Genomic DNA, 18,710 nt, shown 5'->3' on the forward strand with positions numbered 1-18,710 from the left:
CCCTTGACTCCACTAGCCCCTAGAGCTCTATTAAGCTCTCTTAAATCCATCCAGTGACTTGGCCTCCACTGCCCTCTGTGGCAGGGAATTCCATAAATTCACAACTCTCTGGGTGAAAAATGTTTTTTCTCACCTCAGTCTTAAATGACTGCTGTACCTGGAAGCCAACTTTCAGTGACCGTTGTACAAGGACGCCCAGGTCGCGCTGCACCTCCCCCTTACCTAACCTAACCCCATTGAGATAATAGTTGAAGGTGGACACTGGCACTTGCAACTGGGTCCTTAACGTTTTGACACAACGGCAGCAGACAGTCAGGGTGGGCAGTCGGACATCAAGAACCATCGCTGTGAGCACTGGCTCACCCCAAGGCTGTGTCCTAAGCCCCACTGCTGTTCAGTCTGCTTACTCATGACTGTACTGCCAGACTCAGCAATAATTATATCAATAAGTTCGTTGACGACACAACAGTGGTGGGTCTCATCAGCGACAACGAGTCGGCGTACAGGATGGAGGTGGAGCTGCTTACGGAGTGCTGCAGATCTCACAATCTCACCCTCAATGTGGAAAAGACTAAGGAAATGGTGATCGATTTCAGGAGGGCTGGAAAACAATATCACACTCCGCTGCATATTGATGGAGCTGCTGTGGAGAGGGTCAGCAGTGTGAAGTTCTTGGGGCTTCACCTGGCGGATGACCTGACCTCTACGACCAACACCACAGCAGAGATCAAAAGAGCTCAGCAGCGGCTCCACCCTCTCCGGAGACTAAGGAAAGCAGGTCTCCCTACTGTTCATCTAAGGACCTTCTACAGGGGAATCATCGAGAGTATATTGACCTACGGCATCACTTCCTGGTTTGGGAGCTGCAAGGCTTATGAGCAAAACCAAATCAACAGGATAGTGTAGACAGCCAGTAGGATCATTGGTGCCCCACTCCCTTTCCTGTTGGAGATCTATGAGAAGCAGAGCAACAGCAGAGCCATCTCCATTATTAAGGACCCCTATCATCCATCACACCACATCTTCTCCATTCTGCCATCTGGGAAGAGGTACAGGAGCATCAGCTGCAAACCAGCAGGATGCTACACAGCTTCTTCCCACAGGCAATAAGACTGGTTAACGGACTGTGTCCCCTCCCCCAAATATCATACACCAACACATCTAACCTCGCCCATACTTTGACAGCTAGGCACCTGTCAAAGCAAAGCCACAGTTCTGAATGTCTGTTTTTATTTCAATTTTTAGGCCTATTTTAGATATGTTAATTTTAATTTTTAAAGCTATATGTATTTATTCCGTTTTTATTAACCACACTGATGGAAACTGATTTAGAAACAATTTTTTTCATTTCATCTGTGTAAGTACTCAGTTAAAATGACATTAAAGTGAATACCGAATCTGCCCTCTTGTTTTTGCCGCCAAAGTGGATAACCTCACATTTATCTATATTATACTGCATCTGCCACGCATCTGCCCACTCACTCAACCTGTCCAGGTCACCCTGCAACCTCCTAACATCCTCTTCACAGTTCACACTGCCACCAGCTTTGTGTCATCCGCAAACTTGCAAGTGTTGCTCCTAATTCCCTCTTCCAAATCATTAATATATGGTAAACAGTTGCGGCCCCAACACCGAGCCTTGCGGCACTCCACTCGCCACTGCCTGCCATTCTGAAAAGGACCCGTTCACGCCTACTCTTTGCTTCTGTTCTGCCAACCAATTTTCTATCCATGTCAACACCCTACTCCCAATATCATGTGCTCTCATTTTAGTCACCAGTCTCCGGTGCGGGACCTTATCAAAGGCTTTCTGAAAGTCTAGATACACTACATCCACTGGCATCCCATCATCCATTTTACTTGTCACATCCTCAAAAAATTCCAGAAGATTAGTCATGCAGGTAGACACAAAATGCTGAAGTAACTCAGCGGGACAGGCAGCATCTCTGGATAGAAGGATTGGGTAACGTTTCAGGTCAAGACCCATCTTCAATACTCAATGCTCTGACTGATGATGGCCAATGTGCCAAAAGCCTTTGACCAGAGATGCCACGTTTAACTAACTATGTACATGTACAGCATCTCTGGGGAAAAGGAATAGATGACATTTCGGGTTGAGACCCTTCTTCAGTCCTTTTCTCGAGATGTTGTCTGACTCGCTGAGTTACTCCAGCTTTTGGGGCTACAGTTTAAACCAGCAATCTGTACTCCTAGATCCCTCTTCTCTAAAACATTGCCCAGAGCCCTACTGTTCATTGTGTAGGTTCTGTCCATGATATTGCTCCCAAAATGCAACACCTCAGATTTATCTTTGATAAATTCCATCAACCATTCCTCAGCCCACCTGCCCAATCGATCAAGATTCTTCTGCAATATTTGATGACCATTTTTACAATCTACAATAACATCCATTTTTGTGTCATCTGCAAGCTTGCTAAACATGCCAAGTACGTTCTCATAGAAATCATTGATATAGATGACAAACTGCAATGCACCCAGCCCGAATCCTGAGGCACACCACTGGTCACTGGCCTCCTGTCCGAAAAGCAACCTTCCACCATCACCCTCTGCTTCCTTCCATGGCCAATTTTCTATCTATGCAGGTATCTCTCCTTGAATACCATGAGATCTAACCTTCCAGAGTAGCCTATCATGCAGAACCTTGTCAAATGCCTTACTAAAATCCATGTATACAACGTCTACAGCTCTGCCTTCATCTGCGTTTTTGGTCACATCCTCAAATAAACCATATGATTAGTTCTAAAGAGGACTTAAGTTACAATTTTAATCATTGAAAAACCACAAGTCCTCATAACTATTGACATCTAGGTTTAATGCCCTTCTTTTGCTCATGTATATCTCTATGTTTTCCTTGTGTAGCAATGAACTGCAGTTGCTGGTTTACACTGAAGATGGACACAAAATGCTGGAGTAACTCAGCAGGTGAGCCAGCAGCTCTGGAGAAAAGGAATAGGTGACGTTTCGGGTCGAGAGCCTGCATTTTCCTTCTTGCATTTCATGGAAGAAGTTCCCTGCAGTTTTTAAAACCATCCAAGATAAATCTTAAGTACTTTCATTTAAAAAAGTCTCATTTTTGGCAATAAATAAATTGCAATGAACAGACACTTACCTATCATTGACCTAACTGTCTTCAGATTGAAAGGTGTCCATGTTCCTGAAAAAATACAAATGTAGATTTGTTTTGGATAGATATAAATGTCTATACTTTTAAAGGAGGAGCCATCTTGGTGAACGGCTGCTAGCCAGCAGCCGTCCGTCTTAAATTCGTTTTTTTTAGTTTTTAGTGAGTCCTGTTTTATTGTTTGTAGGGGGATATGGTCTTTTAATGTGGGGGGGGTAGGTGTTACTTTATTTATAGGTCCCTACCTGGTCGGTGTGGCAGCCTTTTTTCCGGGCTGCCCATCGACCCGTCCTCGTGGCCTACCAGCGGGCTTGGAGCGCCGTTTCATGGCGGAACCACCCAGCACCTCGGCCTGGGTGGCGGCACAGCATTGGAGCGCTGGAGCGGAGCGGGCGATGCCTTGCCTGGGTCGCCGCGCTGGAGCTCTGGCGAGCTGGACCGCCGTGAGCAACATCTCCGGGCTGCGGGTTTGCGGAGCGGAGAGGCGGATTGCGGAGAGACGGCGTGCGTAGAGGCGGCAAGGCGGCAGTGCGGAGAGCGGGCGCCGACTTTTTCATCGGGAGTCTGGGAGCGCCAAACCTGCGCGGCCTTGTCGGCTTCGGCAGCCGCGGGCTCCAACCAAGAAGCGGCCGTTCCAAGTGGCCCAGCCGCCGAAAGGACTCTCCCGACGCCGGGGCAAGACCACCCGGTGAGAACGGCCAGGGACATCGGGCCTCCGTACAGGCAATTGCGGTGGCCTCAATAGGCCTGACTTTGGGGTGAACATGGGGTGGGGACTGGACATTTTGCCTTCCTCCACAGTGCTATCCACTGTGGGGGGATGATTTTTTTGTCTAATTGTAGTCCTGTAGGTCTGTGTCCAAGATGGCTGCCGTGAAGAGAGAGTGGACGCTGGCGCGCTTTGGCTGCCGCTGCTCTCTTTTCACACTGTGTTTTTGATTTTCTGTTTTTGGATTGAATTCTGTTTTTAATTTGTGTCACTGTGATGTCTTTAATTACTTGTTTTATTCCGATTATATGTTTTATTCCGATTACTATGTAAGGTGTCCTTGAGATGTATGAAAGGCGCCCATTAAATAAAATTTATTATTATTATTATTATACTTTTCCTGTTATGTAACAACTGCAGCTGAGAAAACAGGCAATACATTGCCAGGATGGGCTGGGAGGATGCCTTTGAAATTATGTTTCTCTTCACTCCATTTTGAATTCCTCATGGCAATGCAATAATGCGTTCTCAATGCAATAATGCAATCTCATATAATAGGCACAGAGCTGATCATTTTGCCTGAATGGGCTGAATTAACATAATTACCATGTAATTAGAGCAAAAGAAATTAGTTTCAAAAGAAACTCTAGTTGAAACCAAATGTTCCTCCATCATTTGTACATAGGTGAAAAAGGGAGGGAGAGAGAAAACGGGGAATTACAGACCAGTTAGTCTAACGTCGGTATGGGATAGCAGCACATTTGGAAAGTGGTGAAATCATTGGACAAAGTCAGCATGGATTTATGAAGGGTAAATCATGTCTGACGAATCTTATAGAATTTTTCGAGGATGTAACTAGTAGAGTGGATAAGGGAGAACCAGTGGATGTGTTATATCTGGACTTTCAGAAGGCTTTCGACAAGGTCCCACATAAGAGATTAGTATACAAACTTAAAGCACACGGTATTGGGGGTTCAGTATTGATGTGGATAGAGAACTGGCTGGCAGACAGGAAGCAAAGAGTAGGAGTAAACGGGTCCTTTTCACAATGGCAGGCAGTGACTAGTGGGGTACCGCAAGGCTCAGTTCTGGGACCCCAGCTATTTACGATATATATTAATGATTTGGACGAGGGAATTGAATGCAACATCTCCAAGTTTGCGGATGACACGAAGCTGGGGGGCAGTGTTAGCTGTGAGGAGGATGCTAGGAGGCTGCAAGGTGACTTGGATAGGCTGGGTGAGTGGGCAAATGCATGGCAGATGCAGTATAATGTGGATAAATGTGAGGTTATCCACTTTGGTGGCAAAAACAGGAAAGTAGATTATTATCTGAATGGTGGCCGATTAGGAAAGGGGGAGATGCAACGAGACCTGGGTGTCATGGTACACCAGTCATTAAAAGTAGGCATGCAGGTGCAGCAGGCAGTGAAGAAGGCGAATGGTATGTTAGCATTCATAGCAAAAAGGATTTGAGTATAGGAGCAGGGAGGTTCTACTGCAGTTGTACAGGGTCTTGGTGAGACCACACCTGGAGTATTGCGTACAGTTTTGGTCTCCTAATCTGAGGAAAGACATTCTTGCCATAGAGGGAGTACAGAGAAGGTTCACCAGACTGATTCCTGGGATGTCAGGACTTTCATATGAAGAAAGACTGGATAGACTCGGTTTGTACTCGCTAAAATTTAGAAGATTGAGGGGGGATCTTATAGAAACTTACAAAATTCTTAAGGGGTTGGACAGGCTAGATGCAGAAAGATTGTTCCCGATGTTGGGGAAGTCCAGAACAAGGGGTCACAGTTTAAGGATAAAGGGGAAATCTTTTAGGACCGAGATGAGGAAAACTTTTTTCACACAGAGAGTGGTGAATCTCTGGAATTCTCTCCCGCAGAAGGTAGTTGAGGCCAGTTCATTGGCTATATTTAAGAGGGAGTTAGATGTGGCCCTTGTGGCTAAAGGGATCAGGGGGTATGGAGAGAAGGCAGGTACAGGATACTGAGTTGGATGATCAGCCATGATCATATTGAATGGTAGTGCAGGCTCGAAGGGCCAAAAGGCCTACTCCTGCACCTATTTTCTATGTTTCTATAAGGTGCCTCTGTATTACAAATTTTGGAAAATATTGTTTTTTTCAATGTAAAAGTGCATTTCATCTCACATACCTCTCGTGTATAACGTTGCTTCAATATCGTAAAATCACTCAATTTATTTTTGTCCAGAGAACAATACAAAATGCCATACGAAAATTTGCCACTGACTTACCATTTGATAAAGCTTGCTGGAGCTCACTTTCAGATATAATTCCACTTCGATCGCTATCGACCCTGAAAGACACACAAGCAAGGCAAGAATAAAACTCATTGTTCTAAATAACAAACTGCATCCCAATATTGCCACTTATTTTTAAAAAAAGGACTTCACATCCCCTCTTCGGCAGGATATTACGATGCCAGACAATATGATCCATGTGAGACACAGGCTGCAGACACTGGAATCTGCTGATGAAACTTGGTGCTTCGAGCAGCATCTGTGGATGTGAAGGAATGGTCGACGTTTCGGGTTAAAGCCTTGCATCGGTCTATGATAACCATCTTCCCTCTATGATAATCTTCCCTTGCTCAATGTTTCCCTGGCAGCAGGAGAAGACTATCCAAAGCGAACCAAGATCCATTCTGTGGGAAAGCTAGCCCTTGTTTTTCTGTCTATACTGCCAACTCCCACCTGATTGGCACTGTTCGGAAGGGAATGTCTGAGTTCAGGTTCACTGACTGTCACTGAGTTAATTATTTTTGCCTTTAAACCAAAGGTTCTTATCCAGCCATTTTAAAATGTTCCAGATAGAAATGGCAACATTAAAACACTTAGTTTGACAATTCGCACTGGTCAATTTCTTGTTCCAGTTGAACTCTTCAAAAGTATCCGATTCTCAGTACAGTACAGGTGCACAACCTTTTATCCGAAAGCCTTGGGACCAGACACTTCTCGGATTACGGAATTTTTCGGATTTCCGAATGGAAGATTTTTAGCGTAGATTAGGTATGTAGCGCGGGCGGCTTGAAAAGTCTGGAGCGGCTGCCTCCTCCCCGGAGACCGGGGAACCATTGTAAATCATTGCTTAAATGTTAGTCAGTTAGTTTGGAGGGATTTTATGTGGTGGGGGGGGGGGGGTGAAGGGGGAAACTTTAATTCTTAGTCCCCTACCTGGTCGGAGAGGCGGGGAGCGGGCAATGCCTTACCGGGTCGCCATGCAGTAAGCTCCGGAGCGCTGTGGCCGCCGATTCCCAACATCGCGGAGCTGGGGCTGCGGGCATCCGGCCGCACTGGATTTGGAGCGCCGCGCAGCCAGGGGTAGAGTTGCCGGGGTCGGAGCTACAACCGGCGCCGCCTGCGGCCGGACGCCCGCAGCCCCAGCTCCGCGATGTTCGGAGTCGGCGGCCACAGCGCTCCGGAGCTTACTGCACGGCGACCCGGTAAGGCATTGCCCGCTCCCCACCTCTCCGACCAGGTAGGGGACTAAGAATTAAAGTTTCCCCCTTCACGCCACCCCCCCCCCCCTTCACATAAAAGCCCTCCAAACTAACTGACTAATATTTAAGCAATGATTTACAGATGTTTAAGTGTTTAAGAGGCAGCCGCAACAGTAGTACAGACCTGGGTTGACCGTGGGTCGTTTCGGTTCAAGTTTGGCGCCAAACGCGAGCTTTGGTGTGCAGACGACATCCTGGAAAAAATGTCCGATTTTCGGAGCTTTTCGGTTTACGGAACTCCGGATAAAAGGTTGTGCACCTGTATCATGATCAGGTACCCAAGTACTGTCAGCCTCCAGTAACATAATTAAGCAATCAAAGGTTCACCGTGATGTCTCTATATCCCTGCTTTACAGCATCTCGCTGAGACGGAACTCGTTCACCGATAAAGTCCCTGTTCCCAGGGCCATTTCCTCCAAACCCACATTTTGAATCTTGATAATTAATGACATTACAGCCTCCACCTGCTCCTACTTACTGTAGCAGAACTCTTCCATTACTGTGGGTTCGTCGATTAAATCTGCCCAATGGTAGGTGGTAGATACTAACCACTGTCACAAAAAAAGCTGCATGGTACCACTGGGACATTGTGCTCTCTGGAACAAACAGCAAAATGGTGGGTCACACTATGTATTGATAAGGGGGTGGATTTGAAGATAGGGCAGGTTGCCTTTCCTCCAATGGGGAAAAAACATGCAAGTGCTGGCAGTTAAACCGAGGGAAAAATAAGCTCTAATGATTGCCCGGTGAACGAGAGGGGTGTTGGTGCGAACAGAGGGACCTGGCATGGGGGGGCTGTGGAGACCAAAGAGGGACCTAACGTGAGGGGGCTGCGGAGAGAACAAAAAGGGAAGGGGAGAGAGGGAAGAGGAACTAAATTGAATACTTATGTAATGTTGTCACCGCCTTTTACGTGGCGGCTCTTTGCATACTTGTGTACTGTGTGCAAAACAAAGAATTTTGTTGCACCAGGTACACGTGACAATAAAGTATCAATTGATCAATATCGCCCAAGGCTCCAGCATGGCCAAAGTACTGTTCTCACAAATATGTTGTATGGCTTTGCTCACAATAAATTAAGGGAAATGGAGATGGTGATCTTTATAAAGCTGCAGTGCTGGTTTGGGATTCCCAACATTTTCAAATTACAATGCCATAATTTTCAATGTTCACACCTCAATAAGTTTCAGTAATTTAATGTTTAGAGTTGGGTACTGATAGATTGTCCTTGATGTCTTGTGCCTGATTGAGCAATTTCACTATGTTACTGGTCAGGTCCAGTGTGCATGCTCTTTTTAGAAGTGATGTACATTCAATCCTCATTATCTGCTGAATTACTATCTATGAATCCACATGAGTTCACAAAAATAGACTGTCCGAAGAAGGGTCTCCACCCGAAACGTCACCCATTCCTTCTCTCCCAGAGATGCTGCCTGTCCCACTGAGTTACTCCAGCATTGTGTCTGCATCACTGAAAATGTCAGTAAACAATCACATGGGAGTGGTGAATCTGTGGAATTCTCTGCCACAGAAGGTAGTTGAGGCCAGTTCAAGTCAAGTCAAGTCAAGTTTATTCGTCACATACACATACGAGATGTGCAGTGAAATGAAAAGTGGCAATGCTCGCGGACTTTGTGCAAAAAGACAAACAAACAAACAAACTACAAACAGAATGGAACAGAATCATATATTATTTTACATATTAAATATTGTGGGCGGAAGGAAAAAGGGAAAAAAAACAGCAATTTAAAAAAATGCAGTAGAGTGGTACAGTAAAAGTTAGTCCCTGGTGAGATAGGAGTTTACAGTCCTAATCGCCTCTGGGAAGAAACTCCTTCTCAACTTCTCCGTTCGCACAGCACGGCAACGGAGGCGTTTGCCTGACCGTAGCAGCTGGAACAGTCCGTTGCAGGGGTGGCAGGGGTCTCCCATGATTCCCTGGCAGCAGGAGAAGACTATCCAAAGCGAACCAAGATCCATTCTGTGGGAAAGCTAGCCCTTGTTTTTCTGTCTATACTGCCAACTCCCACCTGATTGGCACTGTTCGGAAGGGAATGTCTGAGTTCAGGTTCACTGACTGTCACTGAGTTAATTATTTTTGCCTTTAAACCAAAGGTTCTTATCCAGCCATTTTAAAATGTTCCAGATAGAAATGGCAACATTAAAACACTTAGTTTGACAATTCGCACTGGTCAATTTCTTGTTCCAGTTGAACTCTTCAAAAGTATCCGATTCTCAGTACAGTACAGGTGCACAACCTTTTATCCGAAAGCCTTGGGACCAGACACTTCTCGGATTACGGAATTTTTCGGATTTCCGAATGGAAGATTTTTAGCGTAGATTAGGTATGTAGCGCGGGCGGCTTGAAAAGTCTGGAGCGGCTGCCTCCTCCCCGGAGACCGGGGAACCATTGTAAATCATTGCTTAAATGTTAGTCAGTTAGTTTGGAGGGATTTTATGTGGTGGGGGGGGGGTGAAGGGGGAAACTTTAATTCTTAGTCCCCTACCTGGTCGGAGAGGCGGGGAGCGGGCAATGCCTTACCGGGTCGCCATGCAGTAAGCTCCGGAGCGCTGTGGCCGCCGATTCCCAACATCGCGGAGCTGGGGCTGCGGGCATCCGGCCGCACTGGATTTGGAGCGCCGCGCAGCCAGGGGTAGAGTTGCCGGGGTCGGAGCTACAACCGGCGCCGCCCGCGGCCGGACGCCCGCAGCCCCAGCTCCGCGATGTTCGGAGTCGGCGGCCACAGCGCTCCGGAGCTTACTGCACGGCGACCCGGTAAGGCATTGCTCGCTCCCCACCTCTCCGACCAGGTAGGGGACTAATATTAAAGTTTCCCCCTTCCCGCCCCCCCCCCCCCCCCCCTTCACATAAAAGCCCTCCAAACTAACTGACTAACATTTAAGCAATGATTTACGGATGTTTAAGTCTTTAAGAGGCAGCCGCAACAGTAGTACAGACCTGGGTTGACCGTGGGTCGTTTCGGTTCAAGTTTGGCGCCAAACGCGAGCTTTGGTGTGCAGACGACATCCTGGAAAAAATGTCCGATTTTCGGAGCTTTTCGGATCAAAAAGACAAACAAACAAACAAACTACAAACAGAATGGAACAGAATCATATATTATTTTACATATTAAATATTGTGGGCGGAAGGAAAAAGGGAAAAAAAACAGCAATTTAAAAAAATGCAGTAGAGTGGTACAGTAAAAGTTAGTCCCTGGTGAGATAGGAGTTTACAGTCCTAATCGCCTCTGGGAAGAAACTCCTTCTCAACTTCTCCGTTCTCACAGCACGGCAACGGAGGCGTTTGCCTGACCGTAGCAGCTGGAACAGTCCGTTGCAGGGGTGGCAGGGGTCTCCCATGATTTTATTGGCTCTGGAGTTGTACCTCCTGATGTATAGTTCCTGCAGGGGGGGCGAGTGAAGTTCCCATAGTGCGTTCGGCCAAACGCACTACTCTCTGCAGAGCCTTCTTGTCCTGAGCAGAGCAATTACCAAACCAGATGGTAATATTTCCAGACAAGATGCTTTCCACAGCCGCTGAGTAGAAGCACTGGAGGATCCTCAGAGACATTCTGAATTTCCTCAATTGCCTGAGGCGGTAAATGTCATATCCTCAGAGATGTGGACTCACAGATATTTAAAACAGCTCACCCTATCCACAGGATCCCCATTTATCCTCAATGGTGTGTACGTCCTCGGATGATGTGCCCTCCTAAAGTCCACGATCAGCTCCTTCGTTTTTTTGATGTTCAAGAGGCTGTTGTCCTGGCACCAGAGTGCTAGATCAGCAACCTCCTCCCGGTAGGCCTTCTCATCGTTGTCTGAGATCAGGCCCACCACCACAGTGTCATCAGCAAACTTGATTATTGAGTTGGAGCTGAACCTAGCCACACAGTCATGTGTGTACAGGGAGTACAATAGGGGGCTGAGGACACAACCCTGGGGCGATCCTGTGCTCAGGGTGAGGGACTTTGATGTATTCCCTCCCATCTTGACTACCTGGGGCCTGGCGGTGAGAAAGTCCAGGGCCCAGTCACACAGGGGGGTGTTGAGCCCTAATTCCAGTAGCTTCTCGGCCAGTCTGGTGGGGACTATCGTGTTGAAGGCTGAACTGAAGTCTATGAACAGCATCCTCACGTAGCCCCCCTTCTGGCTGTCAAGATGAGAGAGAGCGGTGTGCAAAATCTGGGAGACCGCATCGTCCGTGGATCTGTTCGGATGGTATGCGAACTGTAACGGGTCCATGTTGCGAGGGAGGAAGGCGCAGATGTGTTTCTTCACCAGCCTCTCAAAGCATTTCATGACTACCGCGGTAAGGGCCACTGGACGGTTGTCATTCAGACAGGCTGGGGTAGATTTAAGACGGAGTTAGATATGTCCCTTGTGGCTAAAGGGATCAGGGGGTATGGAGAGAAGGCAGGTATGGGATATTGATTTGGATGATCAGCCATGATCATATTGAATGGCGGTGCAGGCTCGAAGGACCGAATGGCCTACTCCTGCACCTATTTTCTATGTGTCTTTGGTCCTTCGGAGCCCTCTCTTATGATGGCCATGTATTTGAGTGACTTCTGTCAGAAACCTTCCAAGAAACAGGACCATTTATCCAGTCTCTTCTCAACTGGGACCTAATTACAAGGCATGGGTGCATGGTTGAGCTTGAAATGGAACATACAATGTCTCGAAATCCTCCCAATTTCATTGACTGCAGAAAAAGCAATGGCACACTCCAAGTAAAAGAGTGCAGCAAATCGCCACCAGTAGGGCTAGTGAGATTTTACAGAGATCAAGTACAATTCCATATGAAAATCTTGGTGGAGACAAGGGAGAATCTCACCATTGCATCTCGCTCTCACCAAAGTATGTTTAGAGACACACGGAATTGCAGAAACCATTTTACACAAAAAAAAGACAAAGCACTGGAGTAATGCTGCGAGTCATGCAGAATCTCTGGAGAACATGGATAGGTGACTTTTGTGTTGAGACCCTTCTTCAGGCAGATATGTTTAAAGTTTTCACAGCTGTGAATGAAGAATAGTAGGAGGCAGAACTGCTAATGCATATTAGTAAGGGATTTTAGTTGTATCCTGTTTCTTATTATCCATAGAAAGTCCTTGCCCCTATCACTGACAGATGATGACGGATGTGTGACACAAAAGAGTGACATACAGAACATACAAAAAGATGTGTGCACAGGATTCAATTTAACCTTCATTCAAGGCTGATCATCCTACTCAGTATCCTGTACCTGCCTTCTCTCCATACCCCCTGATCCCTTTAGCCACAAGGGCCACATCTAACTCCCTCTTAAATATAGCCAATGAACTGGCCTCAACTACCTTCTGTGGCAGAGAATTCCAGAGATTCACCACTCTGTGTGAAAAATGTTTTCCTCATCTCGGTCATAAAAGATTTCCCCCTTATCCTTAAACTGTGACCCCTTGTTCTGGACTTTCCCAACATCGGGAACAGTCTTCCTGCATCTAGCCTGTCCAACCCCTTAAGAATTTTGTAAGTTTCTATAAGATCCCCCCTCAATCTTCTAAATTCTAGCGAGTACAAACCGAGTCTATCCAGTCTTTCTTCATATGAAAGTCCTGACATCCCAGGAATCAGTCTGGTGAATCTTCTCTGTACTCCCTCTATGGCAAGAATGTCCTTCCTCAGATTAGGAGACCAAAACTGTACGCAATACTCCAGGTGTGGTCTCACCAAGACCCTGTACAACTGCAGTAGAACCTCCCTGCTCCTATACTCAAATCCTTTTGCTATGAATGCTAACATACTATTCGCCTTCTTCACTGCCTGCTGCACCTGCATGCCTACTTTTAATGACTGGTGTACCATGACACCCAGGTCTCGTTGCATCTCCCCCTTTCCTAATCGGCCACCATTCAGATAAAAGTCTACTTTCCTGTTTTTGCCACCAAAGTGAATAACCTCAAATTTATCCACATTATACTGCATCTGCCATGCATTTGCCCACTCACCCAGCCTATCCAAGTCACCTTGCAGCCTCCTAGCATCCTCCACACAGCTTGCGGATGACACAAAGCTGGGGGGCAGTGTTAGCTGTGTGGAGGATGCTAGGAGGCTGCAAGGTGACTTGGATAGGCTGGGTGAGTGGGCAAATGCATGGCAGATGCAGTATAATGTGGATAAATGTGAGGTTATCCACTTTGGCTGGAGTTTAGATAAATACCGATTTATGCAGATAAATGTGAGCTGTTGTATTTTGGGCAGTCTAACCAGGCAGGATCTTCACAGTAAATGGCAGGATCCTGGGGAGTGTTGTAGAGCAGAGGGATGAGGAGTGTAGGTACATCGCTCCTTGAAAGTTACGCCACAGGTACACAAGGTGGTCAAGAAGGCTTTCGGCACATTGGCCTTCGTCAGTTAGGGTTTTGAGTACAGAAGTTGGGATGTTATGTTACAGGTGTTCAAGACCACAGTTGGAGTACAGTGTTCAGTTTGGTAATCCTGTTATGGGAAAGATGTTGGAAGAACCGGAAAGATTTACGAGAATGTTGCCGGAATGAGGATCTGACCTATTGGGAGATGTTGGACAGGCTATGACTGTATTCCTTGGAGTGTAGGAGGATGAAAGGTAATCTTAAAGAGGTCTATCAGATCATGAGGGGAATGGATAGGGCGGATGCACAAAATCTTTTACCCAGAGTAAGGGAATCAAGAATCAGAGGGCATAGGTTTAAGATGAGCGGGAAAGGATTTAGCAGGAATCTGAGGGCCAGCTTTTCCACGGAGAGGGTGGTGGGCATAGAATGAGCTGGTGGAGGAGGTAATCGAGGCAGAAACTATAACAACATTTAAAAGGCATTTGGACAGGTAGAAGGATAGGAAAGGTTTAGAGGAATATGGGTCAAACGTGGGCAGGTGGGGCAAGTGTGCATGGGGCAAGCAGGGCCGACGGGCCTGATTATGTGCTGTATATCTCCGACTTAAACTCAGGATTTCACAATTAAATGAAACAAAATGACTCAGTCCATTTGTCTCAAAGTGAAACTGTTTTAATTATCCACAAATTTAACAACCCATACTATTTCACAATGTACAACTAATTGATTAGTGAAGTGAAAATGTGAAAACTAAAGGTTAATCCTTACAAGCAACTTTGCTTAGCAACTGTAAGCAATACAGGTCACGTATCAAACAAAAATTCCACACTCAAATGCTATAAATGCTGACTAAAGGCAAGAAAATCTGAAGCTGGCATTTAATATCAAACATTTCATACATGGGAATTCTGCAATTGTCAAAGAATCCAATGTTGTTTTTTGGGTCCTACTTAAAGCAGAATGATCAAGCATCACAAAATGTTATAAAAAAGGTAAAAATGGCAACAAAAATCTTCAGTCAGAAAAGCTCAACTGGCTTCTACACTATACTGAGTAAATGCTAGATATTTTTCCAAAGTATTCTCAAACCTTCCCACCCCCACTCAAGCTCATACTTTCCATGATATTTGCAACTTTGAATGTATTGAATTGCTGAACTATGTTTTGCAGCCAGTAGTGTACCCAATGACTCCAACTATGACACCTATATCCTGAATCATATACAATGAAACTATTGATAACACTTTCCATTTCTAATTTGAGCCATTAGCACAGATTCCGAAAAGGATTGATCCAAAATCCAGCCAGTGCTGCAACTAACTAACCTCTCTGGCTTTACTTCAGTTACAATTTCTGCATCATCACAGAAGGATCACCACTGAAGCATCACCACACACTACCTGCTCCCTCGACCCTCTCCCCACTCCCCTGTTGAAGTCCTGCCTCCCCGTTCTCTGCCCCTACCTCACTAATCTCTTCAACTCCTCACTGTCCCAAGGAATTGTCCCCTCCGCTTTCAAAACTGCTGCTGTCACACCAATCTTAAAGAAACCTGGTCTTGATCCCTCCTCTCTCATTAACTACCGCCCAATCTCAAACATCCCGTTTCTTTCAAAAACCCTGGAGCGTATCGTTGCGTCGCAACTTCATTCCCACCTCCTTGCGTATAACCTACTTGAACCCCTCCAATCTGGCTTTCGCCCCCTCCATAGCAGAAACTGCTCTCCTCAAAGTCCTCAACGACCTCCTCACCTCTGCTGACACTGGTTCCCTCAACATCCTCATCCTCCTCGACCTAAGCGCAGCCTTCGATACAGTGAACCATAACATCCTGCTCACCAGACTCAAAGACCTCGGCATTGAAGGCTCTGCACTCAGTTGGCTCCGGTCTTACCTTTCCAACAGATCCCACTTCATCTCTCTCCACAACCACACCTCTGCTACAGCCACAGTCATTCAAGGCGTTCCCCAAGGCTCCGTACTCGGCCCCCTCCTCTTCATCATCTACATCCTCCCCCTTGGTCAGATACTCCGCCACTTCAACCTGGACTTCCACTGTTACGCTGATGACACCCAGATCTACCTTGGCTCCAAATCCCCCCACAAATCCCCCCCCCCCCCCTCTCCCATATCAACTCCTGTTTGTCAGCTATAAAAACGTGGATGCAACATAATTTCCTCAAACTCAACAGCGATAAGACAGAATTCCTCCTCATAGGCTCCAAAGCCACACTCAGCAAAATCAATAACCCCACTCTCACCATCGACGGCACCACTGTCTCCCCATCTCCCCAGGCCCGCAACCTTGGCGTGATCTTTGATTCCACCCTCTCCCTTGAGCCTCACATCCGCCATGTCATTAAAACCTCCTTCTTTCATCTCCGCAACATCGCCAAACTCAGACCCTCTCTCACACCGCCCGCTGCTGAAAGACTCATCCATGCCTTCATCTCCTCCCGACTGGACTATTGCAACTCACTTCTCCTTGGCATCAGCTCCACCTACATCAACCGACTCCAACTGGTCCAGAACGCAGCCGCCCGACTCATCACCCACACCAAATCCTGGCATCACATCACTCCAGTCCTCAAACATCTCCCACCGGATCACCTACAAAATCCTGATCCTCACCTACAAAGCCCTCCACCATCTGGCCCCCCCCATATCTCACTGACCTCCTCTCCCCCTACCAACCCTCACGGTCCCTCAGATCCACATCAGCCGGTCTCCTCTCCATCCACAAGTCCAACCTCCGCAGTTTTGGGGACAGAGCCTTCTCCAGGGCAGCTCCCAGGCTCTGGAACTCCCTCCTCCAACTGATCCGCAATTCCGTGTCCCTCACCATCTTCCAGTCCCGCCTCAAGACCCATCTCTTCACCTCTGCCTATCCTTAGCCCCACGTCCCCCTCCCTTTTCATCTGTGCCTCATATTGTGTATTGTATTGAATTCTGTCTTTACTTTGTGTACTAGTCATGTCTCTACTATTTATTTCATTCCCCTTACATGTTTTTCCTCTACCTGCTAAATTTTTGTAAGGTGTCCTTGAGACTCTTGAAAGGCGCCCATAAATTAAATTTATTATTATTATTATGAAGGAAGCGCACTTCTCCCTGCATCCTCAGAATCGTCTCAGGATTCAGCTGCTGGACTTACCATCACCCGGCGGGGTCACAACATCGGAAGCCTGGATTGCCTCAACACAGAGGGAGAACAAGGAGGGAAGAGACATGGACTACTGTGTTTATTGTGTTTTTTTTAAATTTTATTCTATGTTATGACTGCAAGGCACAAAATTTCATTCAGACTGAAAAGTCTGAATGACAATAAAGGATACTTTACTTTACTTAGGACATTTCAACTCCACTGCCAAATTTCTCCTGTAGGCACACCATTTATTGGCACCATCTTGGCTACACTATAGAAATAAAGAACTGAAGATCATGGTTAATACAGAAAAGGACAAAGTGCTGGAGTAACTCAGCAGACTCTGAAGATAATGGTTAATACAGAAAAGGACAAAGTGCTGGAGTAACTCAGCAGACTAACATCTGAAGAAGGGTCTTCACACAGAAACTTATCTACCATGTTCTCCAGGGATGCTGCCTAACACTGAGTACTCCAGCACTTTGTGTTATATTGTCTGAACTCACTGAAGTGCAGGAATAATGAACCTTTAAACTAATCTGTCAAAACACAATGCAATACAATTATCTCAAACACTTCAATGTTTTCCTGACAGCTTCTGTTGGGAAAGTTTACTTTAGAAATACTGCATGGAAGTAGGCTCTTAAGCCCACCAACTGCACGCCAAACAGTGATTAGTCGCACAGTAGTTCTAAACTACACCCTCTGGACACTTTACAGAAGCCAATTAACCTACAAACCTGCACATCCTTGGAATGTGGAAGGAAACCGAAGCACCTGGAGGAAACCCACACGGTCACAAGGAAAATGTACAAACTCTGTAAAGACGGCACCTGTGGTCAGGATCGAACCTGGGTCTCTAGCGCTGTAAGGCAGCAACTCTTACGTTCTGCCACCGTGCCGCCTTTTTATTTTACCCATGTCGCCTGTTTGTGTAATGAATGTTGTCAGTATGTTAGTGAAAATAATCAGGCATCACTTGGGAAGGTAAGAAGTGAGCATTGATGTAGAATTTTAGTTTGAGGGCCAAATTAATACCTGGCAGGCAGGACTAGTGTAGATGGGACATCCTATTCAGCATGAGCAAGTTAGATCAAAGGGCCATTTCTGTGCGATATGACTACGCTCAACTTTAAAAATTAAATAACATCAAAATCATATCCTAGTTAAGTGAAAGCAATCTTTCATGATCAGCTCTACATTCCTTTACAAGTAATCAATCATTGCTATAAGAAATTAGCGGTTTTCACTATTCAACTATTTTCCATGTAATTTAGTATAAACAATTAGCAAATGTAATCTGAGCATTTTAAAGGCAAAAAGACACAAAATGCTGGAGTAATTCAGCAGGTCAGGCAGCATCTCCAGAAACCATGGACAGGTGACGTTTGGGATCAGGATCAGATAATTTCCCATTTTTATTTCAGGTTTCCAACATGTGTAACTTATTTGTACTCACAACCTGGACAATGGACTGAATTGCATCTAATAGCTACAGTCGCACAGCATGTAGATATATTGGCATGCATTAATGACCAGATTGCAATAAAAACACAAATTCAAGCAGAACCCTGAAATCATCATAGCTAACCGATTGATGTCATTCTTAATGACTATTTTCACTTCTTTCAATCCATCTTTCTCTTCCCTGTTCACATGCTCACTTATGAAATCTGCTTCCCCATGCCAACATCTGCCTCCTCCACCCCAATTACCCCAGGAGCCCACCTCTTGCTCCAACCCCTCCCCCCCAGTACCTACGTCATCCTACATCTTCCCAGTGCCCACTTCACACTACCTCTTCCTCTCAGGTGCCCCTGCCACGTCACCTC

General features: G+C 46.2%; 1 protein-coding gene across 1 annotated transcript in view; it reads right to left on the reverse strand.

The window, feature by feature from the left end:
* Positions 1–18,710, reverse strand: part of pdcd6 (programmed cell death 6) — a 33,475-nt gene that overhangs the window by 13,508 nt on the left and 1,257 nt on the right. Inside the window, exons 2-3 of the mRNA XM_033016742.1 lie at positions 6,113–6,174; positions 3,131–3,175 (exon numbers count right to left, since the gene is read on the reverse strand). Coding sequence (XP_032872633.1) covers positions 3,131–3,175; positions 6,113–6,174 — 107 coding nt within the window. The remainder of the gene's footprint in view (positions 1–3,130; positions 3,176–6,112; positions 6,175–18,710) is intronic.

The sequence above is a fragment of the Amblyraja radiata genome, chromosome 2 (assembly GCF_010909765.2).
Source record: "Amblyraja radiata isolate CabotCenter1 chromosome 2, sAmbRad1.1.pri, whole genome shotgun sequence".
Lineage (NCBI taxonomy): Eukaryota > Metazoa > Chordata > Chondrichthyes > Rajiformes > Rajidae > Amblyraja > Amblyraja radiata.